The sequence below is a fragment of the Lactuca serriola genome, chromosome 2 (genome assembly GCF_051521515.1).
Source record: "Lactuca serriola cultivar US96UC23 chromosome 2, Lser_US96UC23_V15, whole genome shotgun sequence".
Taxonomy (NCBI): domain Eukaryota; kingdom Viridiplantae; phylum Streptophyta; class Magnoliopsida; order Asterales; family Asteraceae; genus Lactuca; species Lactuca serriola.
The window spans coordinates 152,293,834-152,321,164 of NC_136409.1; the positions used below are offsets into that span (position 1 = coordinate 152,293,834).

General features: G+C 37.0%; 1 protein-coding gene across 1 annotated transcript; it reads left to right on the forward strand.

The window, feature by feature from the left end:
- Window positions 1–788: 788 nt before the first annotated feature.
- On the forward strand, window positions 789–4,256 carry LOC145087040 (peroxisomal adenine nucleotide carrier 1-like). Its single transcript, XM_079024939.1, has 5 exons — window positions 789–1,075; window positions 2,016–2,247; window positions 2,364–2,510; window positions 2,852–3,009; window positions 3,723–4,256. The coding sequence occupies exons 1-5, from the start codon at window positions 930–932 to the stop codon at window positions 4,000–4,002; spliced, it is 963 nt and encodes a 320-aa protein (XP_078881065.1). The 5' UTR covers window positions 789–929; the 3' UTR covers window positions 4,003–4,256.
- The last annotated feature ends 23,075 nt before the right edge of the window (window positions 4,257–27,331 follow it).

The window sequence follows — 27,331 nt, forward strand, 5'->3', positions numbered from 1 at the left end:
GTTTCGTTCACATTTGGTTTCTTATGTTTTTTGTCTGTATATTACCATTACCATTGAACTTGTTTGGACTGTTCGCATTACATGCTTATGACCGACTAAATCCTACACTAACTGGTCATAAGAATGTAATTTGAACTCTCCAAACAAATTCAATGGTAATATATGGATAAAAAATAACTTAAATGACTAAACGTGAACAAAACATAAACTATGTTACATTTAGAAGTCATTATCGCAACTTTTAATTATTATAATAATTCTACGATATAAAAAAAAATTATAACTATTAAAAACATTGTAAAAAAAAAAGATTTGACAAATATGATATTTTGAATGTTTATAAAAAAAATTAATATAATATTAAAAAAATTAAGTTGGATAAATATGATATTTTGTTGTTTAAGAAATATATATATATATATATATATATATATATATAAAAAGTTATTTCAAATATGAATATAAAATAAAATAAATAACTATAATTAAAGTAACCTAAGTAATAACAAAAAAAAATATAATATATAATTATATATCACATATATTTGTCTTGCAACAAAATTTAATTACTAACATTAACGTGAAAAATATGTGCAAAATTTGAAATAAGTTTTCGGCAATAGAATTAGACTACAACACGGTTTGACCCTTTCGGGATTCCCAAGAAAAATACTATCTTTATCCCTGATCCCGTCCCTATCAATATTTCCCCCTACTCCTTAATCTGTTCTTGTTGTTGTCAACGTTGGCGTACCCACTGTATGCTTGTATTGACAATGCAAAACACGATCACCTCTGCCAAACTCAATTTTACTTCTTCACTTCTATGATTGATTGATCCCACAATCAATTCATCATCTTCTTGTTTGTTCCCTTTATTATAAATTTTTTTGCATGTAATTGGAGTTGAGGAGAAGCCGTGATTAAAGATGTCTTCGATTGATCTGGAATCTATCTCGGAGGCTACATCAGGAGCAATTGGAGCTGTTTTGAGCACAACCATCTTGTACCCTCTTGACACCTGTAAAGCTAAGTATCAGGCTGAGGTTCGCTCTCATGGCCGACAGAAATACAAGTAATTTTCGCTCTTGAACTTCCCTAAATTCATCTGTTTTCAGTGATCTGATTCTTTTTATGTTGTTGAAGTTAATTGATTGATTTCTATTTGGTTATCTTGTTGATTACATCATGTGGGTGTTCGTGATCTGTTTGAATAATTGAATTTCGCAAGATTTGATTTTGCACAGCCGTGCAAGATCAAAATTGATCTTAGTATTTTTCTAAATTTAGCACCTTTTATGTTGAACTTATTAGTTTATTTTTGCATCTGATTTGTAAAAGAAAAAAACTTTTGAAAGATGAAATCGATGATAGATTGGGTTCGCTACAGAAGATGGCAAAGATTACTATAATTTAGGAGTTAACAACTGAAGATGTTTATATCATGTTTATTTCTGAAATTGTTCTTGGGTATCTATCTTAAGAATCTTGTATTTGTTCTTCTGAATATATGGTGTTTATTGACTTGTAAGTTGTAAATCTGAATCAGAATCAAATAATTTGATAACATGTGCTTATTGCTAAGGATACTTAGGGGATTTTACATTTATATCAATACTCAGTTTTCTTACAAGAACTCCTAAATTGCTCCTCCAAATCTAATTATTTTGACCCTAAATAATCAGAAAACTAATATCATAATGAGTTTTGACTCAGGTTGAAACACATCCTTAAACAAGATTTTTTCCTGAATGAGACCAAATGACAATTTTACCCTTATGTCTAAGAGTGATGTTGAATACAAAAGAAGTCAGGATTTAGGTCAAAGGGCAATCACATAAAAAGTGAGTTCTGAATAGATAAAGTCCTGCCCCTTTATATTACGACCACAAAGGCTCTAATAATGTCATAATCTAATCAACCATTGGTTTGATATATTGATCACTTTTAAGACATTGTTGATTTTTTCATGATACGATCAATTTATAATAAAATTTCCCACGTGGGTCCTACAGGAAACTATCAGATGTGTTGTTGGAAGCAGTATCCAGTGGTCGAGTTTTATCATTATATCAAGGCCTTGGAACAAAGAATTTACAATCTTTTATAGCACAATTTGTATACTTTTATGGATACAGCTACTTTAAAAGATTGTATCAGATAAAATACAACACAAAGTCAATTGGAACAAAAGCAAATTTGATTCTTGCAGCTGCTGCAGGTGCATGTACTGCTATCATTACTCAGGTTAGAAACTAATCAATCATCCTTTTTTTTTTTAGCTTTTTCTTTTATATTTCCATTTTTTTTTTCTGATTTTGTATTCATCTCAACTCTCTCTACATCTAAAAATTATCATGTAGCCTCTTGATACAGCATCATCACGAATGCAAACAAGTGCATTTGGGAGATCAAAAGGGCTTTGGGCAATGCTTACAGAAGGAAGTTGGATTGAAGCATTTGATGGACTTGGCATCTCTTTACTTCTAACTTCAAACCCTGCAATCCAAGTAATTTTTGCCTAAATATTTTAAATCACAAAATATATATTATTGTTTTACTTTGTTATTGAAATATAATGTTTAACTAATAACTAGTACATGTGGGCCCCATTTGTTACACAAGACTAAACATGACCCCACCTTTTTTTGTAAGACAAAAAGTGCATTTTGTCATATTGACATGTTTAATGTCATGTTATGTCATATCAGCTAAAGAGACCTGACCTGATATGATATGACATGACATGACATTAAAAGTGTATTTCAGGTCTGTTTAGCTGACATGACATGACATGATATGACATGTTAGGTTTGTTTAGCTGATATTTTATTGAAAATATGTTTTGCAGTATACAGTGTTCGATCAGTTAAAGCAAAGACTTTTAGATGGGAAGTTGAAAAAATCAGGGAACGGATCTTCTCCCGAATCTCTTTCTGCTTTTTCCGCCTTTTTGCTTGGAGCAATTTCTAAAAGTATTGCAACGGTTCTTACGTATCCGGCTATTAGGTTTGTAAAATACAACATTTGCCACCTTTTTTCTTATTTCTATACAAATTAAAGAAATAGCAACATGTTTCCATTTGTTATGACGGGAAATCTGCAAAAAACTCCCAAACTTTTGGAAAAAGTTTCAATAAAGTCCTAAAAGTTTTTTTTGAATAGAAAAGTCCCAATTATTTAACAATTTGCCCAAATTAACGAAAAAGCCTTTTTTTTAAATTTGAACAACAAATGACAGATTATATGATTGGGTTATCTACAGAAAAGTCTCAAACTTTTTTCAAAAGTTTCAATAAAGCCTAAGTTTTTTTTTTGAACAGAAAATTCCCAATATTTTGATGTTTTGTCTAAACTAACGAAAAAGTCATTTTTTATATTTGAACAATAAACGATAGATTATATGATTTTTTTCAAAATATTGGGACTTTTTTGTTAAACAAAAAACTTTTAGGACTTTATTGAAACTTTTGAAAAAAAGTTTGGGGCTTTTGTATAGATAACCCTATATGATTTTCTCAAAATAATGAGACTTTTCTGTTAAAAAAAAAACTTCTAGGACTTTCCTGAAACTTTTCCCAAAAGTTTGGGACTTTTCTGTAGATTTCCCTTGTTATGACTTTCAAAAATCTACCCAATTATAACAACAAAAATTACTTTGTTGTATAAAACAAATCAATGAAATTACATAACCCTTTAAAGAATTCATGTTGATTATGTAGGTGTAAGGTTATGATTCAGGCTGCAGATTCGAGTGATGAAGAAACCAAAGAAAAGGAAAAGAAACCAAAAAAAACAATATTGAGTGTTCTTGATGCTATTTGGAAAAGAGAAGGGGTACCTGGTTTTTTCAAGGGATTACAAGCTCAAATACTGAAAACAGTATTAAGTTCTGCATTACTTTTAATGATAAAAGAAAAAATTACAGCCACTACTTGGGTCTTGATTCTTGCAATTACAAGGTATATGGTTGTGACACAAGGAAGGGTAAAGGGCAAATAAGGAAAAAAAAAAGGTTCTTTAATTGAAAAAGGCATCCATAAAGAAGTTAAAATTCATATCATTGCCCCTTATAAAACAAGAATAAGAAGTCGGTGTTTAATTTTTATTTTCTTGTCATAGAGGGACTTGAGGAATTCTTTATTGACTTTGATTAGTTGTTTAATGTTAAGGGTGAAGAGATTATTAGACATTGAGATTTGAATTTGCTAAGATTTACATTTTAAGTAGAGTAGAGATTATTAGACGTTGAATTACATGTTAATATTGTCATTTCCAGAATGGTTTTTCATAGTGTCACTGTAATCACAAAATTCACAAAAATATATCATAATAACCCAATCACTTCTTCTTTTTCATTTGCATTGGGCCAAAACTGTGATGAGGGCCTCTAAAATAAAAAAAAAGGCTTAGCCTAAAACTTAAATGTAAAACGAATGGTCTAATGGTCCATATCAAGTTATCAACAATTGTATATTCGGTCTTGCACTCGAGGCCTTATTCAATTGTTTTTCTACACTACCAAACACCCCATCTATTGAATCTGGTGTTTTAAAAATTGGTTTTTTAGCTGACTCGGTCTGCTGATTGATTCTTGGTTCAATAGGTTTGGCTGTTGGTTCAATCTGGTTTTTATATTTTTTATGTATTCTTTATTTTCCTCTACATATATATATATATATATATATATATATATATATATATATATATATATATATATATATATATATATATATATATATATATACAACTAAGAATTTAACATCCACAAACATGAACATATGAACTTTTATCATAATGAACTATATTATAAAGCTATAGAAATACAGTTGAGAAGTAATGTTTCCAAGTTGAGAATATCGACGTTTGACGGGTGTCTGGTGTGTGTTGAATTTGTGTGGCCTACGAGTAGTTTACACTCTGGATAATTTGATCAATCGAATTGTTCAATTTTTGGCTTAGTGAGTCCAACTTCCAAGTCCAATAACCAATTCAAATGATTTTTTACCGGTTCAACCCAGTTTTTGAAGAAACTGTTCGCTTCAATCCGGTCTTGAAATTGGCATAAAATCGACCGTTGTTGAACCACTCTCATCTCCGGTTCCCGATCCGACCTATTCGAACCGGTCTTTAAAGCATTGATTGACGCGAAACTTTACAATTAACCTTATTTTAAAAATTAAAAAAAAAAATCCATACCATGACCACCTTAATCAAAAAAGTCCCAACGATGGGTTATTCAACTAGTTTTTTTGCTGTTTACCATTTTTTTCAACTTGTGGCGCACTCGGTGATGGTGATTTTAGTGTTATCAATATATTTTAGTGTAGTTAGTATTACTATCGAGATAGGTTGGCTCAAATTTACTTTTTGAGATTGAGGTAAAGGATGCACACTCGAATTGATAAATGTGGACTCAAGATTTCGGCGCAGCCCCTAGGGACCGAGTTTCGAGGGACAGCGCCTCTGATAGGGTCCAAGAGGCAAAGCCTATAGCGGCAGTTTTTCCAATATAACTGTCATTAATCACCATATTCCATGTATAAAAGGAAGATGGAAGTTACATGCAGATGTTATGAGACATAATAACCAAAATTTGATTTCTTCTCTTTGCATCAAACTGTCTTAAAGAACACAAAGCACAATCAAGATATTATGTGTTTGTGAATCGGATTAGTCTTGTAATTTGGTTTGATCTCTCGGATTATCCCATAAATCTACATTTGTGTAACCTCGGGAATAAGGGTCGAATTACAGATTTTGACATATTTTTCATTTTTCTAAACATTTATCCAATAGATTATCCAAATTATTGTTATTCAAATCCCTTAAAATCTAACACTTTGTATGTGAATACTCATCCCCAAGTGGCTTTGTTTAGAACATTATATACCCCTTAGCTTTTAGTTCAATGTTTTAAGATTGTATTTGTTGATATAACTCTTGCCCTCCAAGACTCTAAGATGCTTAGTTTAGAGTTTTTTAGGACTAGTAAACCTCATAAGAGATTTTTGTGGGATGCAATGAACCAAAACTCTATTACGGACATAGCAGCAACTAAAAAGCTTTTGGCTTAACGGTATCAAGATGTTTGAAAATGTGTTCATCCTTCAAAGGGTTGAGTGTTCATCCTCCAAAGGGTTGAGTGTTCAAGCTCCTTTGTGGAAAAAGTGGTAGCTTAAGAGTAGGGCATTAAAAAAAGGACATAGGTGGCCATATAAATGACAACATACAAAAACTTTTAGGATACCTTTTGCTTATTAAACATGATAGAGATAAAATCTTTTATAAAATTTTATTATGTTATTACACTATATTTATTGGTAAAAAGATTGAGAACTTGGTTGCCAAGGTAACAGAAGAGAGAATTAAAAAATATATACATGTAAAGCTTCACGGGGTGGTTCGGAAAGACTGATGTGGCTTCGGCGCACACGTACCGTGACTTTGGACGGGGTTATTCGACAATCTAATCTAACTCGGTATATATCTGCCGGAGGAGAGAGAAAAGAGGTTTGAATTGGAAAGTTACAATAATGGTCCTTAAGAATTCTTTTTTGCTTCACTTTCTACCTCAAACTTAAATTGGAAATACTATATTTACCCTTCTACTTTATAAAAGCTAACACTTTTGTTTTATTCCCTTTCATAAGTAATACTCTTTATTAATTCAAATAAACCTTTTGAAGGATCTTGTATGCCAAAGAATGATATTAAAGTGATATTGTTGTTTAAAATATGATACTTATGGGTCACATTAACAACAACTTGATACAGTTGATTATTTATTACAAATTAATTTTAATAAATATTCAATAACTTTTATAATTAATTTGGAAATTATTTATTTCTAGGAAATAATAATTTTCATTAGCAGGTAACATTATATAATTCATATGGTATGAATTAATAAGTCATGTACAACATTTTAAACTAGATAAATTCTTTTGTCTTATACAAAAAAGTTAAAGTTTATATTTTATAAACTTGGTTTATAAAATATAAACGTTTTTGTCTTTTTTTGTCTTTATATTTTCGAAGTTTGGCAAGACAAAAGAGAGTATGGGCTTTTCTAGTTGTTTAATCAAAAGGAATGACTTATTGAATTGTTTCTTCAAACGCTTTAAGCCTAAACATACATGCATTAAGACATAGGGACATGGTTGTCTAAAGTAGAAGTAACTATTGGATAAAGAATTCACTTTATGCATTAAGAGATATGAGATTTTCATTCTTGTCTCTTCACTTGATGAAAACCATAAGTGCATATGGCATGCACTCTCTCTCATTTCTTCTTAAGTCTTGAAGATATTACTTGCCTTTATGCTCTTATTTTGATAAGAACATAAAGCTTAAGAGTCTTAAGAGTTTTTTTTTTTCGATATACAAAAGAACTAGCATTTTACATCAACTTTCAAGTTTCCCAAGAGGATCCAAAAAACTATAAAAGTTGTATTTTCTTCATCTCTTCTTTGTTGCTTGTTTAAATTTTTCTACGATTTGCAAGATGATCATTGGTGGGTTACAAACTTGTTTTATGTTATTCAAATTAACAACTCATCCGTTGCTAAATTTTATGTTTTTTAAACTAATTTTTGAATAAAAACTTAACACCCTTTTATATAAATTAATAATTATTATACCTCGAAAAATATAATTTTATTTTATAAAGTTTATAAAATATAATCAATCTATTTTATTCTTTTACCTGAAAATATCGGTGATACTCAACAAAATTAATTTATTTAATGTGATTATCTTTTATATAAATTAATTTTACTTTAAAAAAATATAGCATGATAAAAATAATTTGTTTGAAATGTTTATTTTTAATATTCATTATTTTTAAAAAAAAATAGTATGACAAGTGTGATAACACACCTACATGAACCGTAGCATCACTCCTTCCGGCCTAAGCAATTATTCTAGCCAGAGAAAAAACAAGGTCGCCTGGCAATTTGCTTTCACAACCATGAGTCACACACATGGCAAACCATGAGTGATCAAAATTATTAAAAAAACATCAAATAGTGTATATGATTAATATTTTTATACATATAAAGCTTTATATAAAATGTATTGGTGGTTGTGTTAAGGTGTTATAGACTCAATAATATCTTTTGATTGTTGTATGTAGTAAGACGCAAGAATCTTATGTGATGTAACATACTTAGCATAATATGCTTGAAATTACACTTCATTATCAGATTATTGACTATCGCCATTGCTTGTACTATTATTGTTTGTACTATTATGTGATGTAAGATGCAAGAATATTATGTGATGTAACATACTTAGCACAATATGCTTGGAATAACACTCCATATTATCGAATTATTGACCATCAGCATTATTTGTACTTATTGAAATAACCGTACAAACATGTTAGTCTTGACTTGTGCTATAAAACATTATCTCTAAGTTTTAGAAATAAAATTGATGTATTGCTTAAAAAATCATAAACTATAGGGAAAATGACTTATTAAGGTAATTATTAATTAACTTTTCGTTATGTTTACATCTGGGTTACTATTTTTTTTTGTACACATCTAGGTAACAAATTTGTTGGAAGTGTTCACATATGATCATTATGACCTGCTATAGCAGGTTAAATCCTAAATGTGAACGTTTTTAACAAGTTCGTTACCTATATGTATACAAAAAAAATAGTTATCCAAACATGAACAAAACGAAAAGTAAAAATAAATTATACGAATGGTCCCTATGGTTTAGGGGAATTTGTGTTTTTGGTCTCTAATTTATTTTTTAACTTGGATGGTCCCTATTATTTATTTTTGTTGCGCGTTTGGTCTCTGTCTTACCTAAAAAGACTATTGTGCCCTTATTAATTTGTTTTTTTATTTATGTATTTAATTTTTACATATTTAAAAAAATTAATAGACCTCACATATTTGTATCTCCTCGGATGATCCCTACTGTTTATTTTTTAATTAATTTGTTTTCTTGTTTATGTATTTATTCTTTATATATTTAAGAAAAATTAGTAGACGCCACATATATGTATCTTCTCACCATCTCATCTCTCATCCTCCTCAACTTTTATTTGTTTTTCATCTTTAGTGATATCGACGTCTTCATCATCTCTTATTTTTTCGATCCTTCAACTCCGTCGAATCAACACCACAACCCACTAAAGATGAAGAGAAAGTAGGTTATGGTGTTGGTTCGTCAGAGTTGAAGTACCAAAAAAAGAAGAATGGTGAAAACGTCGATGTTACTAAATATGGAAAAGAATTAAAAGTTGGGGAGGATGAGAGATGGGATGGTGACCGGTAAGACCCAAATTAAATTCCGCAAATGTGGTTTCAGGTTTACGGTGAGGAGATACAGATATGTGGGGTCTATTAGTTTTTTTAAATATATAAAAAAAGAAATACATAAATAAGAAAATTAATTAAAAAATAAATTAATAAGGGCATAATAGTCCTTTTAGGTAAGACATAGACCAGACGTGCAACAAAAATAAACAGTAGGGACCATTTGAATTAAATTTCTCAAATGTGGTTTGAGGTTTATGGTGAGAAGATACAGATATGTGGGGTAAATTAAAATTTTTAAATATATAAAAAATAAATACATAAATAAGAAAATTAATTAAAAAAATAAATTAATAAGGGAAAAATAGTCTTTTTAGGTAACACAAGGACCAAACACGTAACAAAAATAAACAATATGGACCATCCGATTAAAAGAAAATAAGTTAGGGATCAAAAACACAAATTCTCACAAACCATAAGGACCATTTGTGTAATTTATTTTTACTTTTCGTTTTGTTCATATTTGGGTAACTATTTTTCTTGTACACATCTAGGTAACGAACTTGTTGAAAGTGTTCACATCTAGAATTTAACCTGCTATAGCAAGTCATAATGGTCATATGTGAACACTTCGAACAAGTTTGTTACTTAGATGTGTACAAAAAAATAATAATAATTACCTAGATGTGAATAGTAGTAGAGATCTATACTACTGGAAGCACAGGACTCACGCTTGGATCAGGGAAAGTCACAAGGTTACCAAGAAGCTAGTGATTGGTCTCGTTTTATTCAAGTATGTCATGACCATTGTTTCGGTAATGACTAGTAAGATGGTTGTTATTCCGACCCTAGTGGTCATATCAAATTGAGTCCGACTACGATGAGTTTGTTACGTGAGAACCAAGTTCGATGTAACATCTGACATAAGTCAGAAGATTGGAATCATTTTACAAGTCCTATTTCGTTGATGATTTCGGGACGTAATCATCCTAAGGGGGTGATAATTGTAACGCCCGTATATTAGGGTTAGTCAATTTAGAGACGATAAGTGTAACGCCCCATCTCTGGTATGTTGCTTCCGTGGCATTTATTTAGAAGTTTTCAAGAGGGACTCGGCGAGTCTATGGCCCGACTCGTCGAGTAGGGACGAGATTTCGAGCACGTGTTAGTCGGCGACTCGGCGAGTCCATATTCGGGACTCGGCGAGTCCGCCTGCCAGGTAGAAACCCTAAATCCCCGAGTTTGCACCCTATTTAAACCACCTTATGAGCCCCAAACTCGTCCCCTTCACCCTCAGAGCATCATTTAGCAAACCCTAACCATTTCCTTGAGTATTTGAGCATTTCTTGTGTGAATCTTGAAGTTTTGAAGAGAAGAAGGAGGCTAGATCCAAAGGAGAAGAAGAAGATCCAAGGTCTTGCACCCATTTCAGAGTTTATTGAGGTATTAATCGAATTCCTTCTGTTTCTATGACTGATTTCTCTTTCATAAGCATATTTAGCCTCTTTTACCCATTCCTTAGCTTGTTCATAGTAGAGAGATCACATTAGATTGATTAGCTTTCGGATCTAGCCATGTTTCAGTTCCAAAATCGTAGATCTATCACCTTTATAGAGCCATTTTGCATGATAGCCCTAAGTCTACTCTTCTAAGTGCCTTTTTAGCCTTTATATCCTTTTTCATGCGTATGTGCACGTAAAGTTGGAAACTTTACGTGGTAAACCAGCCTTAGAAACTCAGATCTATAAATTGTATGCGGTGGTTTTGAGTAGAATTGAGTTTTTAGTAACTGCATGCATGTGACTCGGCGAGTTGTTCTTTGGACTCGGCGAGTCAGGTCGCGAGTCCCCGATCTTTCCCTTTTGAGTGATTCCGAGTGGGGACCAGTGAGCAGTAGGATGGACTCAGTGAGTCGGAGGTTAGACTCAGTAATAGAGGGACTCGATGAGTTGTTCATACAACTCGGCGAGTCCAAGACAATCTTCTTAGCTCAAGAACAACTCGTCGAGTTGTTCATACGACTCGGCGAGTCGGATGCAGTTTGCCTGAGTTTTTGAATCGAAGAGGGGACTCGTCGAGTCGATGCCATACTCGACGAGTAGCCACGAGTAGGGTTGAGAAGTGAGACTAGAGACTCGGCGAATTAGCGGCCCAACTCGGCGAGTCAGGTCAGCTGTAGGTTGACTTTGACCGGGAGAGTTAACTTTGACCAGGGGTAAAAGAGTCATTTTACCCAATGCAGTGATTAGCATCTGATTGAGTGTTTTTATGGATTTGTAGCCGGGGAGATACCGAAGCAGCAGCAGATAGCTTCCAGAGCCATACACACAGCAGCCAGTTCACGAGGTGAGTTTTCCTTCCAGTAGGAACGGGTCTACGTCCACAATGCCGACCTGTTTAGTTAGCAGTAGTTCCGGACTTCAGTCCGATGCAGTAGTTCAGTATGCTTGATGTCTATGTGATTCAAGCATGTTTATGTGTTATATGTTCCGGACTTCAGTCCGATGCAGTATACAGTATATGTGTCTATATTAGTTGATATGTGTTATGCTATGCTATGATCAGTCAGTTCCGGACCTCGGTCCGATGCAGGGGACAAGGTCCCAGTCAGTTCCAGACTACGGTCCGATGCAGTTAGTTCCGGACTTCGGTCCGATGCAGTCAGTTCCGGACTTCGGTCCGATGCAGTTAGTCCCGGACTTTGGTCCGATGCATTCAGTTCCGGACTTCTGTCCGATGCAGCTAGTTCCGGACTTCGGTCCGATGCAGTGGGCAAGGCCCAGTATGTGCTTTATTTGTTATTGAGTGGTATGTGGTAGTTTGGGGGAGCTCACTAAGCTTTGTGCTTACAGTTTCAGTTCTTGGTTTCAGGTACTTCCGCAAGCAAAGGGAAGAGCTCGGGATGATGACATCGCACACACCACAGCTTCAGTTTTGTCTTGGGAGTTGATTCAGTTTCTTTGATATGTTTTGATACAGTTGTGATACAATTTTTCTCACAGTATTTTATTATGGTTTTGAAACACACAACGTATGGTTTTATTATGTGATACTCAGTTTCATGGTTTTGTTATATTAAAAATGAAATTTTTGGGTCGTATTTTTGGGTCGTTTCAATAAGCGTCAAAAACGACTTTTTGATAGAAGATTATTTATAATGAATAATCTTAACTAACCTGTAGTATATGTCACAAGGTTTCCGTGCATATAAAGAATGTCGAAATCCGAGTTATAACGAAGAAGTTATGAGATGTTGAAGTTTCGCGACAGAACCGACACGACACAGCGCGACGTAAATAGTAAAATTACGTTAGAGCGATATTTACACCTAGTGATCTCAACGAAAGTCGTAGAGTTCGTTAAACCAAGAGTGTGCATAAAAAGAATGCCCAAATCTGACTTCGTATGAGGAAGTTATGATTTTTCTAAGTTTCAGCTTAGCAGTATGCAGCCCGAAACTCGAATTCGAGATCGAGTGATTGTTGGTCGAAACAATCTAAACGAGAATCAAAGATCTCGTCGATAGTAGTCCAATGGTAAAAAGACAGACGAAAACGGATGTCGGATGAAGAAGTTATGAATTTATAACGGAGTTTTCCTGTCCTGGCCTACTAAAAATATATAATAAAAATAAAGTCAAAATTAGCCGGCGGAGTCTAAATGAAAGTTATAGAGCTTAGTCTCACCTACGCGTGGATATAAAGAACGTCAAAAACGGAGCTCGTATGTGAAAGTTACGCAAGTTACGCCCAACGTAATTTTGGAGTACGCCCAGTGTACTCAGAACCGCCTCAGCTACGCATGCAATGACGTCACTCGAGTACATACGCATGCAATGACGTCGCGTATGCCCAGCGTACCTAGATTTACGCCCAGCGTAATCCCAGATTCAGCACCCTATAAATAGAATACGAGGGCAGCCGATTCCTTTGCTCATTTTCTCTTCTCTCTCTGCCGTTTTGCCTCAATTTTCGTGCAAGAAATATCCCGAAGCCCCGGTATCATTCCCGAGCCTCGAAGCATGTCCCGAAGCCCGAAAGATCCCGAGAAGTGAAATTTTCAAGCCGAAGCTCTGCCCGCGAGAAGCCCGATTTTTGTGAAGATCTCCTAGTTTCACCGAAGAATACTACTTCTACAAGTCATAGTGTTGTTCGATCAACTTCTAATCATGTGAGTGTATAGTCCCTTTCATAAACACGATAATAATACAAGTATTGTTTGAATGTATTAAGTATATTGTTGTTTATATGTGTGAGTGTATAGTTACTTTCTTCTAACACATAAATATAAAGTATTAGCTATGAAATACGTGCTATGTGTTATATATTATTTGTCAATTTCAGATGGGCTTGGAATTGATGTTTTTATACGGGTGTTAAATGATTTAAACTATATATATATTTTATATCTACAAATATGTTGGGTAGAACATCGGTAGATGAAATAGTGGCGACTATGAGACGTGGCGCCTATTGTATAAACCTTGGTGACTATGGAGTTAGTGCCTATTGTATAAACCTTGGTGACTATGGAGTTAGCGCCTATTGTATAAACCTTGGTGACTATGGAGTTAGCGTCTATTTGATAAACCTTGGTGACGATGTGACTTCGTGCCTGTTGAGTAAACCTTGGTGACTGTGGAGTGAGCACCTGATAACTATGGATTTAGTACCTGATAGATAAACTTTGGCAGCAATAAACTTCGTGTCAATCCCTTAGATAAATCCTTAGGAATGAATGGATGAAGGATAGTTGATTTTTAGGGTAAACCCTTAAGAAATAAAGTAGATATGGGGATGGGTGTTTGGGTTGATTGTTTGATGATTGAATATAATAAATGTATTATTGTGGGTTGAAAACCCTATATGCTCACCAGGCTCCCAATCCTGACCCACTCAGTTTTCTTTGTATCACAGGTATCGATGCGAAGACCCATTTCACTGAGAGATTAAAAGAGATGTAAATCACTAGTGTAAATGAATGTAAGTTCTGTTTATGCTTATGTGTATGTATCGGAACATGACATCCCAAGATTTTGTTATATAATGAAAATACTTTTCTTTAAGAAATGCTTTGATAAATTCTTATCATATTTTGTTTTGGGGACAAATTACGCAACAGTTTTCTTTAAACGATTACTCTGATTTTAAAAACAAAGCAGAAACAAATCGGTCTTTTCTAGCCGTTAAATTGGGGATGTCACAATAAGAAGCCGGTTATGATGGTTTAATATATTAATATTTCACACACAATAACAACAATAAAATCACAACTTTCACAAGCCACTCAAACCTTTTAAAAATTCAAAAGCTCACATTTAATTTTGTTCCATATGAAATTTTTGATTTTTAACCTGGATTGGTTACACTAAGTCTCAACTTTCTACTAAACTACAATAAATCCAACATGAAAGATATTGGAGATGGTTTTATTAAATAATAATTTTGTAAAAATCTTTAGATAGTAGCTAATTGGTTAATTTATTAATTGGTTTAGGCAGAGATTAATCAGAATTTAAAAAGAATTTTTAAAAAAATATATAGTTTTTTTTTACTATTTTCATTAGTTTGACCGATTAATGAGTGTCACATCCGATTATTGGCTAGCTTTGACCCGCCCACCTAACACGGCTGATTGCCATTATTTGCAGGCAGATAGAAACCTTCAAAACATCTAGACGCTGATTAATCGGTTGTATATACTGAGTTTAACAACAATACTATATATTAAGCACGTATAACGGATTTTTGGTTTGAAAATAAAACATTTCATGGTAATGAAACAAAACTGAAAATTTAATGCTTAAATCTCTTTAATGAAGCAGCTTGAGTGAAAAAAAGATGAAGATTGGTTGGTAGTTAGAGACATGATGCCAAAGTTGTAAAACTCATATAATCGGATTTTGATTAAAAAACTAATTTTTTAACAAACTCTAACAAAATAAAACTTCATTGTCGGGTTGGGTTCAGATTGACGAGTTAACATGTCAGAAAACATATACTCAACCCAACTCATATAATATATGGGTTGGAAAACTCAACCCAACTCAACTCATATACCCGTTTAAGTATATGGGTTCATAGGTTCACAAGTTAATGGGTCAAACTCAACCTATAATTTGTTTAATAAATAAACAACACATTTAAAAAATGAGGGTTTTTAAACATAAACTCATAAAGTGATTAAAGTAATTAACATAAAAAAAGGTTTTCAACATAAATTCATAAAGTCATTAACATCCAAATAAAATTGAAAAATGAAAACATTTATTAAAAAAATATGTTCTTCGTTCGTAACTCGTGAGTATCTAAGAGTGACGATATATATATATATATATATATATATATATATATATATATATATATATAGTTGGCTTGACCTGCGAACCTAAAAATGTAGCCCAATCCGACCTATGAAATAAACGGGTTGGCAGGTCAAAAATCTCAATTCAAACTTATCTATTTTTGGGTTGGGTTTGATTGGTGTCGGGTTACGTGTTGAATCTGGAATTGTCAACCGTACTTATGGATATTCATCTTCTTTCTCATGGAAAAAAATTAATCAATTTTTTTAACAGCTCATAATATAATTCTAAATTAAATCAATGTCTCAAATAAAAGATGAACACCAAACCAGTCGGTAGAATTACATATCTTTTAACTCCTTATAACGTTAAACTATAAATCTTCTAACGACTACTTAATTTAGCTACTAATAGATACTAATACTTGGGTGAAAGTCGAGAATCTATTTTGTGATTTAGTTTATAACCATAGATATGCGAGTACAAAGATGAAAGATCCATAGGTTTTTAAATACAGTAAGTTACACATGATATCTATGATTTTTCAATACATCATTATTACTTTTTTGTCACGTCTATTAAATATGTTGTTGCACAAAATGTTGGGTAGGAGTTGAGAATGGTGTAATTGTCTTCACAAGCCAATTTCTAAAATATAAAGCTTCATATGAATATATACTTTCCATTCAATTCGATTTAGAGATTATATTGAATTGAAAGTAAGATAAGAGCATTTTAATGGTTTTATGACTTATTATTATTTATTATTATTTGTTTTAAACTATTTATTACTTATTATTTTTAGAATTATAAGTTTATTGTTTTTTTTTTCTATTTATATATATTATGCAAAAAAAATTATGTTTAGTATACTTAACCTCCTTATTTTTTAATCATATTTCATTTACAATTTAATTATATTTTAGTTTTCATTATTTTTAATTTATTTACCAACTAGTTATTCAATCAAATATTTAATGACATTTTATTGATGAAATATAATTTTATAATGATTATATAATATTTTCAATATTTTTTATAACTATTACATATTAATTTTTTCGTATTTTATGTTTAGAAAACAAAGATCAAATATATTGTTATTTCTATTATAGTTTGTTTGTGACATTCAACATTTATAAAAAAATATTATGTTTTTTTAAAAGAAATCACTCATGTATTGTAACATATTCATTTACAAATTATGTGTTGTAACATATTTTTTCCAAACGACAAGCGTATTTAAAAGGGATTTCATCCTAATTTAAAGGGTTAATCATTAAATTATTGAATTACCAAAATTAATTAATAGTTAAGATTACTATTTTATCCCTGTCTAGGTTTTGAAATGATCGGTCCACATTAATCCCTACATTCACACAATAATTAGTTAGAATATTTTCTCTCTCTCTCTCTCTCTCTCTCTCTCTCTCTGTAACATCTCAAAATTCAGGTAAGCTATTTAGCCCTTCCTTTTCTTATATGGTGAAGATTAGTCCTTGAGTGAGTTCTTGTAGCACATGAGTACGCTGGGCGTACCGGGGTACGCTGCGCGTACTCATGCGCTTAAGTTGGACGCGGACTTGCCTGGGTACACTGAGCGTACCCAGGGTTACGCTGAGCGTAACGGGTCCAGATACAAACCCTAAATGTTTGGCTTGGGCACTATTTAAAGGATGCTAAGGCTCATTTCTCAGCCTCCATATCAGTGAGTGAAACCCTAAGAGAGAGCCTTCCATCGTTCTTAGCTTGAGTGTGTGTGTTTTGGAGCTAAAAGTGTCTTGGTGTGTTAGTGAAGAAGAAGGAGAAGAGCTTGTGGAGGCTTGGGCTTGAAGTGCAAGTTTGGATCTGAGATCTACAGAGAAAGGAGCTTCATCTAGAGGTATAAAGTTCAAAACTTTCCTCTTTATTTGGTTTGATGAGTGCATGGACCATTTCTAGGGTTAAAAGTCCCAAAGGTGGAGACTTTATGAGTGTAATGTACTCCATGGACCTAGATCTGTCCCATTTCAGTGATATTTGTGCTATAAATCCATAAAGTTTCCATCTTGGTCGTTGTTATGAGGTCATGCATGAGTTATGAGCTTTCTAGAGTTGGGAAATGGAATGTTATGGGTGCTAGTGACTTGTTCAGCCATGCAAAGGCTTAAAGTCACCAACTTTATGGATTAAGAGGCTTAGAAATGGTCAGATCTAGAAGTTGGACGTGGGTCTTAACTGTTTAAGACCTCAAGAGCTTAGAGTCTGAAAGTGGGAATTATGCGGGGCGTAATCCCAGTACGCGCGGCGTATGGGGTCGGGCACCCCGTTTCTGTGAGGACGCCGGGTACGCCCAACTTACATGTTTGGTACGCGCAGTGTAGCCCGGAGAGTTGACTTTTGTTGACTTTTAGGGTTTGGTCAACTTTAGAGTCTTTGAGCCATGGGAGGGGTAAAATGGTCTTTTACACTCTGAGAGTGCTAAGAGAGAGAGAATAGTCTAGCCTTGAGAGATGTATTGATTAAGAGTATTTATTTCGTATGATTAGGCGGAGGCTAGACCAGATTATTACAGAGTTCAAGAGTTCCGAGTTACCCGAGGTAAGTCTTCTCACCATACTTTACCTAGAGTGGTAATTAGAGTTATGTGACATAGTATTTTGTATGCTTTTGCATGATGTGATTTCTATCTTGTATGTTATGTATGTTATAGAGTTTTCAGAGTTAGGACCGGAAGGTCCACAGAGTTAGGGTCAGAGGGCCCACAGAGTTATGGGACTAAAGGGTCCCACTGAGACACATTGACTAGAGGGTCAAACATAGTTATAGCCTCGAGTGGCTAATATGTGTTGTGTGTGGTATTTTGGGGAACTCACTAAGCATTTATGCTTACAGTGTTGTGTTATATGTTTCAGGTACCAGTGAGGATCGCGGGAAGGCGCCGGCTTGATCAGTACACACAGGAGGAGTTTTATGCATTTGATCTTGAGATGTGATGTTTATGGATTATTATGTGATACCATGATATTTTTATAACAATTATGAATGGAAGTGTGTTTTTAAAACGTGAAAAATTATTTGAAAACTTTGGGTGTTACAAGTTGGTATCAGAGCCTTGGTTTGATGGATTTGGGTGCACCTGCGGGCGTATCTGAACTCAAACTAAGGATTTGAGAGGTTTTCAAAATGAAATTCACAAAAATTTTCTCAAGAGTAAAAAGTTTTTGAAAGAGCAGAGCAGAGCAGTGTGTACGGTCAGCCATCGCCCGAATGGTGATTTCCCAAAATACACTTACATTATGAGTTATGAGATATGTTATGATATGATATGCATGCTAGAGCAGGCTAGGTATTCTTATTAGGACTAGAGTGGCCTTATTTGTGATGCCTTAGCCTAGGGATTTTGCTGCCAGGAGATGCTTGAGAGTGAATAGATAGCAGCGAGGAGCTTATGAGAGATCTGTTAGAGAGTAGACTATGTATAAAGAGAGAATAGAGTACTTGGGATTTGGGATCCTAGGAGGAGGACTTAGGGTGAATATTGATGCGGTGTGGATGGTAGTATTGGGCCCGTACTACCGAAGGCACCGGATCAGTGCGCAGCCCAAGTAAGAATCCTTAGGGTACCAGGGATCAAGTAGGATTGGGATATCGAGTGTGTGTACACTCGAGCGGGTCTCTGATATCTTGTGTTATATGTCAGAGAGACATCATGGTTGGGACACGCCACACGCCTGAGAGCAGTGGTGTTAGCGATGAGGAGATTCGCAGACTGATTCACGAGGAGGTGGCTGCTGCCATCCGCGCTGAGATTCTAGAGATGTTTGGGTCTATCAAGACCACACTGATTGAGACTTTTGATGAGCGGTATGCTGCTCTTACTGATGATGTTGTTGTTGCGGCCGTTGCTACTGCCAGGCCGTAGGGGGGTGACGCGTTGCTGTACCGGGAGTTCAATAACATGAAGCCACCAGAGTTTGATGGGACTCAGGATCCGATAGCCGCGATGAGATGGATCTCTGACATTGAGGGGTGCTTCTACACATGTTCATGTTCAGAGCATCTGAGAGTTCGGTTTGCGTTGAACCAGCTTCGCTTGAGGGCGAAGGACTGGTGGAAGTTTGTGACAGCGCACTATTCTTCAGCAGAGCTTGTTGCGGTAACCTGGGAGAGGTTCACCGCTATGTTTCGTGATGAGTACATTCCCCCGGTGGAAAGGAAGCGTTTGGCCCAGGAGTTCTTGACCCTCAAGTCGGGTATTGAGTATGTTACTGTGATCACCAGGTTGTTTCATGAGAGGGCGATGTTCTGCCCTGAGCACGTGTCTTCCGAGCAGGCATGCATGAGTCGGTATTTGAGTATTTTGAGGAGAGACATCCGCGAGTTCGTGGTGAAATCGACGTACCGGAAATTTGCCGAGCTTCAGGAAAATGCCCGGAAGAGGGAGATTGAGCTAGAGACTCAGGCCAAGGAGGAGGCGGAGTCTCAGGGGAGGGATCGGCGACCGGCACAGTCCCAGCCGGCTGCCAAGCGGGCTAAGCCCACCGATTCAAGATCAGGGAACAAGAAGTGGCGCACTTATGGAAATTGCAGCAAGACTCATGAGGGGGTGTGTAGAGCAGGGTCTTGCTACAAGTGGGGCAAGGAGGGGCACATGGCCAAGGATTGCCCCAAGGGATTTGCAGTTTGTTTTCACTGCAACCAGACCGGACACCAGAATGCCGAGTGTTCGTAGTTACGAGGGTCAGCTCAGGAAGCTTCTCAGGGATCTGTCCCTGCTGCTGTTCGAGCTACAGAGAGTCGGCCGGTGAAGTTCGAGGCTCCGAAGGCTCGCGGGAGAGCCTTCCAGTTGACAACGGAGGAGGTCCGCGCAGCACCCGATGTTGTGGCTAGTATGTATTCTTTCTTCTGTTTATTTTGAGTTTGTGGTGTTATGCTTATGTTGTGATATGCGTAGGTACATTTCTTTTGTGCTCTGTACCTGCTTTGGTGTTATTTGACTCGGGTGCGAGTTGATATTTTGTGTCGTTAGCCTTTAGTCAACACATCAGTATTCGTCGTGAGGCGTTGAGTCGACCTTTGAGAGTTTCCATAGCTGACGAGAGAGCAATGTATGCCACTGATGTGATTCGAGGATGTGTACTCGAGATCTTCGGCGTTGAGTTTTCGATTGATTTGGTCCCGATTGCTATGGGAGATGTCTGTGTCATCGTGGGCATGGACTGGTTGAGTAGATTTGGACCGGTTATCGACTATGAGCGATAGTTGGTGACCATACGAGACCCTAGTGGGGGAGTTATTACGGTTTATGGCGAGGGTACCCGATCTGGGTCGGCATTTTGTTCAGCTGCGAGAGCGAGGCAGAGTCTACAGTAGGGTTGTAGTGGGTTTGTGGCTTATGTGGTGGATACGAGGGTAGATGCAGAGAGAATGAGGTCGGTCGATGAGGTCCCGATAGTGCGTGAGTTCCCGGATGTTTTCCCTGAGGAGTTGTCGGGTGTGCCTCCCGAGAGGTAGGTGGAGTTCCGTATCGATTTGGTTCCGGGGGAAGTGCCCTATCGCCTGGCACCTCCAGAGATGTAGGAGTTATCCTCGCAACTTCAGGAGCTGCTAGGAAAGGGGTTTATACGACCGAGTAGCTCGCCGTGAGGAGCGCCGATCCTTTTTGTCAAGAAAAAGGATGGTTCACACCGAATGTGCATTGATTACCGGGAGTTGAACAAGCTAACGGTCAAGAACCGTTACCCCTTACCAAGAATCGACGATTTGTTCAATCAGTTGCAGGGAGCATCTTGGTTCTCCAATATTGATTTGAGGTTTGGATATCATCAGATGACAGTGCGTGATTAGGATATCCAAAAGACAGCGTTCAGGACTCGTTACGGGCATTACGAGTTCGTGGTGATGCCTTTCGGGCTCACCAATGCACCAGCGATGTTCATGGATCTCATGAACAGGGTGTGCAGGCCGATGTTGGATCGTTCGATGATCATGTTCATTGATGATATATAGGTGTATTCGAGGTCCAGAGAGCAGCATGAGGAGCATTTGAGGGAGATCCTCGGAGTTCTAAGATCGGAGAGGCTTTACGCCAAATTCTCCAAGTGCGATTTCTGGTTACGAGAGGTCCAGTTTCTGGGACACCTCACCAATCAGAATGGGATATTGGTCGATCCGGACAAGATTGAGGCGGTGATGAGTTGGGAGGTGCCGAGATCCCCTTCGGAGATCAGGAGTTTCCTGGAGTTGGCTGGTTATTATTGGAGATTCATCCAGGATTGTTGTTCCCCTCACCAGGCTGACCCGGAAGGGCGTGGCTTTCAGTTGGGGCCCGGAGCAGCAGGCCTCATTCGAGACACTTCGCCAGAGATTGTGCGAAGCACCAGTGTTAGCCCTTCTGGAAGGAATGGAGGATTTTATGGTATATTGTGACGTGTCGATATCGGGATTGGGTGCAGTGCTGATGCAGAGGGGTCATGTGATAGCAAACGCATCGATGCAGTTGAAGCCTCATGAGACGAGGTATCCTACTCACGATTTGGAGTTGGGGGCTGTGGTGTTCACCCTCAAGATCTGGCCCCGCTATTTGTATGGGGTTCGGTGTACCATATACATGGACCACAAGAGCTTGAAGTATCTGATGGATCAGCCCAACCTGAACATGCGCCAGAGGAGATGGTTGGACGTGGTAAAGGATTATGAGTGTGAGATCCTATACCACCCGGGCAAGGCTAACGTGGTACCCGATGACTTGAGTCGCAGGGCAGAGAGTGCCCCTTTGCGAGATGTTTGTATGAGGTTGACAGTGATGACTCTGGTGTTGGACACCATTCGGGAGACCCAGATGGACGCCATGAGACCGGAGAACCGCAAGCGAGAGCGGGTGATTGGTCAGATATCTGAGTTTGTTGGCGACAACCGGGGGCTTATGACCTTCCAGAGCCGGATTTGGGTGCCATTTAAGGGTGGGGCACGTGCCATTTTGATGGAGGAAGCACACAGGTCGAGGTTTTCAATCCATCCTTGGACCACTAAGATGTATTTGGACCTGAAAGGAGACTATTGGTGGCCCTGTATGAAGAGGGATGTTGCGTGGTTTGTAGAGAGGTGCTTGACCTGTCGCAGGGTGAAGGCCGAACACCAGTGTCCGCATGGCAAGTTGCAGCCGCTTGAGGTTCCCGAGTGGAAGTGGGAACAGATTTCCATGGATTTTATCACCAAATTGCCGAGGACTGCGAGAGGAGTTGATGCAATTTGGGTGATCATTGACCGGATGACAAAGAGCGCTCATTTTCTTGTTATCAGTGAGAGTTCTTCCGTAGAGAGGTTGGCAGAGGTGTATGTGAGGGAGGTGGTATCGCGGCATGGTGTACCGATCTCGATTATGTCAGATCGAGATGTGTGTTTCACTTCCAGGTTCTGGAAGAAGTTCCATGAGGAGTTGGGTACTAGGCTGCATTTCAGTACCGCTTACCACCCACAGACGGATGGACAGAGTGAGCAAACGATTCAGACGCTCGAGGACATGCTTCAGGCATGTGTGATGGACTTCGGAGGGAGTTGGGACACGTACCTGCCTTTGGCTGAGTTTTCCTATAACAACAGCCACCATTTGAGCATTGTTATGCCTCCCTTTGAGTTGTTATATAGGAGGAGGTGTCGGACTCCCATTTGTTGGGGAGAGGTAGGGCAGCGAGTGATGGGTAGCACTGAGATAGTGCTTCAGACGACAGAGCATATACATCAGGTTAGACAAAGATTGCTGACGGCTCAGAGTCGCCAGAAGAGTTACGCGGATAGGCGTCGATCCGAGCTCGAGTTTCAGGTTGGAGATTTTGTACTCCTGAAAGTGTCTCCTTGGAAAGGAGTGATCCGATTCAGGAAAAGGGGCAAGTTGGGGCCCGGTACATTGGACCGTTCAGAGTGATTGCGAGGGTGGGCAGGGTAGCTTATCGATTGGAGCTACCTGTAGAGTTGAGCCAGATTCATGATACCTTCCACGTGTCTCAGCTAAGGAAGTGTATAGCCGACGAGTCAATAGTGGTGCCATTGGAGGATATCCAGGTGGTCGCGGGTCTGAATTATGTTGAGAGACTGATCGCGATCTTGGACCGGAAGGTCAAGGTTCTGAGGAACAAAGAGGTGCCACTAGTTCAAGTCCAGTGGCATCATCGGAAGGAGTCTGAGTTGACTTGGGAATCAGAGTCAGAGATGCGGGAGCAGCATCCGGAGTTGTTTACAGCATGAGACTTTGAGGGCGAAGTCTGGTTCTAGTGGGCGAGAATTGTAACATCCCGAAATTCAGGTAAGCTATTTAGCCCTTCCTTTTCTTATATGGTGAAGATTAGTCCTTGAGTGAGTTCTTGTAGCACATGAGTACGCTGGCATACCAGGTAAGCTGCGCGTACTCATGCGCTTAAGTTGGACGCAGACTCGCCTGGGTACGCTGAGCGTACCCAAGGTTACGCTGGGCATAACGGGTCCAGATGCAAACCCTAAATGTTTGGCTTGTGCACTATTTAAAGGATGCTACGACTCATTTCTCAGCCTCCATATCAGTGAGTGAAACCCTAAGAGAGAGCCTTCCATCGTTCTTAGCTTGAGTGTGTGTGTTTTGGAGCTAAAAGTGTCTTGGTGTGTTAGTGAAGAAGAAGGAGAAGAGCTTGTGGAGGCTTGGGCTTGAAGTGCAAGTTTGGATCTGAGATCTACAAAGAAAGGAGCTTCATCTAGAGGTATAAAGTTCAAAACTTTCCTCTTTATTTGGTTTGATGAGTGCATGGACCATTTCTAGGGTTAAAAGTCCCAAAGGTGGAGACTTTATGAGTGGAATGTACTCCATGGACCTAGATCTGTCCCATTTCAGTGATATTTGTGCTATAAATCCATAAAGTTTCCATCTTGGTCGTTGTTATAAGGTCATGCATGAGTTATGAGCTTTCTAAAGTTGGGAAATGGAATGTTATGGGTGTTAGTGACTTGTTCATCCATGCAAAGGCTTAAAGTCACCAACTTTATGGATTAAGAGGCTTAGAAATGGTCAGATCTAGAAGTTGGACGTGGGTCTTAACTGTTTAAGACCTCAAGAGCTTAGAGTCTGAAACTGGGAGTTACGCGGGGCGTAATCCCAATACGCGCGGCGTATGGGGTTGCGCACCCTGTTTCTGTGAGGACGCCGGGTATGCCCAGCTTACATGTTTGGTACGCGCAGCGTAGCCCGGAGAGTTGACTTTTGTTGACTTTTAGGGTTTGGTCAACTTTAGAGTCTTTGAGCCATGGGAGGGGTAAAATGGACTTTTACCCTCTGAGAGTGCTAAGAGATAGAGAATAGTCTAGACTTGAGAGATTTATTGATTAAGAGTATTTATTTCGTATGATTAGGCGGAGGCTAGACCAGATTATTACAGAGTTCGAGAGTTTCGAGTTACCCGAGGTGAGTCTTCTCACTATACTTTACCTAGAGTGGTAATTAGAGTTATGTGACATAGTATTTTGTATGCTTTTGCATGATGTGATTTCTATCTTGTATGCTATGTATGTTACAGAGTTTTCAGAGTTAGGACCGGAAGGTCCACAGAGTTAGGGCCAGAGGGCCCACAGAGTTATGGGACTAAAGGGTCCCACTGAGACACATTGACTAGAGGGTCAAACATAGTTATAGCCTCGAGTGGCTAATATGTGTTGTGTGTGGTATTTTGGGGAACTCACTAAGCATTTATGCTTACAGTGTTGTGTTATGTGTTTCAGGTACCAGTGAGGATCGCGGGAAGGCGCCGGCTTGATTAGTACACACACGAGGAGTTTTATGCATTTGATCTTGGGATGTGATATGGATTATTATGTGATACAATGATATTTTTATAACAATTATGAATGGAAGTGTGTTTTTATAACGTGAAAAATTATTTGAAATTTTTTGGTGTTATACTCTCTCTCTCTCTGTGTATATATATATATATATATATATATATATATATATATATATATATATATATATATATATATATAGTCATATTTCTAATTTTTTAAATATTAACTTCTAATGATAATGTTTATTAGAATATTTTTCATTAAAATATGATGTGTGTTTAAAAAAAAGATTAATTAAATAGAGGAGATTTTATAGAACATTTTAGATAGATAAGATAAATTATATTAAATTATAGGAAAACTATTAAAATATTTCAACCATTTAAGATGTTGTTTAATTATAGGTTAAGTTATAAAAATAAGTATGACAATAGTTTCAAAAGAAACTACAAATTAACAATTAAACTAGGGAAGAATCTTCGCTTTGCGGGGTTGAATATGCCAAAAAAATGGACAAGACAGGAAAAACAACGGCAAGTGGAGGTGAAATAACGGGCATTAATGGAGATTATCGAAAGGTGGGGAAGTATTTGAGTTGGTGGTTATGAAAAGATTATGGAAGTGAAACATCAATAGTTCACTGTTTCACCCTGTTGATACAGATGTTGTTGTCATTCAATCCCAATTCAACAGGAACTACTTCAAATTCAGCAAGTTCCTTTTTCTTGAGCTCTTTCTTTGACAGCTTCGTATCAGTGTCCTTTGGAGGCAAAATTTCTGCAGGCTTTTCATACACGGCCTCCTTTTTTGCCTATGTTAAACACATGACTCCACAGCCTCCTTCACATTTGACAACATCCGTTCTTTTGTATTCCCATCCACAACTCCATAACTGACCTGTATGTCATTTCATTTATTTATTTTTATTATTTAACCAACAAATTAAACCAACCGCGTTTTCAATAGATCAATAAAAATAAAAACAAACCTCAATAGGCATCTCAACTGGGAATACGTTTATGCTACTGGGATTAAAACTGAAACCACTGCACAGGTAACAAAATTGATTTAAAAAATTAGAATACATAAAGTGCAAATTGTGTGTTTTTATTAATTTACTGAATAAAAAAATATGGTTATATATAGGGGTGAGCAAAAACCGCACCGCAACTAAAATTAACCGCATAAACCGCAACCGATAAATCGCAACCACAATAAAAACCGATGGTGAGGTTTTCTGTTTTTCAAAAACCGCAAATTTGCGGTGCGGTGCGGTTATTAGTTTTCAAAAACCGCAAAAAAGCCGCATCGCACCGGATACATTATATACTATTTTTTTTATTAATTATTAATATATTAAATATTAAAAATAAGACAACTTTCAAGGATGAAAGATGAATAAAATACTAGAAGACAAAAGTATTGGTTTTTTGTTATGTTTAACTTTGAAAAATAGTGAAATTAGACAATTTAAAGATATTTATTGACGTTTTTAAGATATTAGTTGTTTGTGATTTAAGTTAATTGTCTTATACCTTATGGTTTTTATTATTATTACTACAAGTAAATATATTTAAACTCTTAAAACCGTTTGAGCTCTAACGTTAAAAACCACAAAAAATAACTGCACAAAATCCATACGGTTAGTAACCGCAACACAGAAAAAACAAAACCGCACCATTTGGGGGTTCGAACTACCACACGCTGACCCTCGCAATCTATCATGACACCGAATCGACTCAACCAGTCCATACCTACGATCACACAGACATCCCCCATAGGAATCATAATCAAATCGATCAGAAAGGACACCCCGAAGATCTCTAGAACACATCCCTAATAAACCGAAGAAGTAGAAACCTTGTGTTCGTTGGCAATAGAAACTCGCAATGGATACTCCAGCTCCCCCATGGGCAACGAAAACTCCCTACTGAAGGACCGAGAAACAAAAGACCGACTCGCA

What these genes read in the sequence shown, in the direction of transcription:
- LOC145087040 (XM_079024939.1), top strand. Translation starts at nt 930, where the DNA reads ATGTCTTCGATTGATCTGGAATCTATCTCGGAGGCTACATCAGGAGCA. An exon ending in CATGGCCGACAGAAATACAA is followed by an intron (nt 1,076 to 2,015) that starts GTAATTTTCGCT and finishes TGGGTCCTACAG; the next exon opens with GAAACTATCAGATGTGTTGT. An exon ending in GTACTGCTATCATTACTCAG is followed by an intron (nt 2,248 to 2,363) that starts GTTAGAAACTAA and finishes ATTATCATGTAG; the next exon opens with CCTCTTGATACAGCATCATC.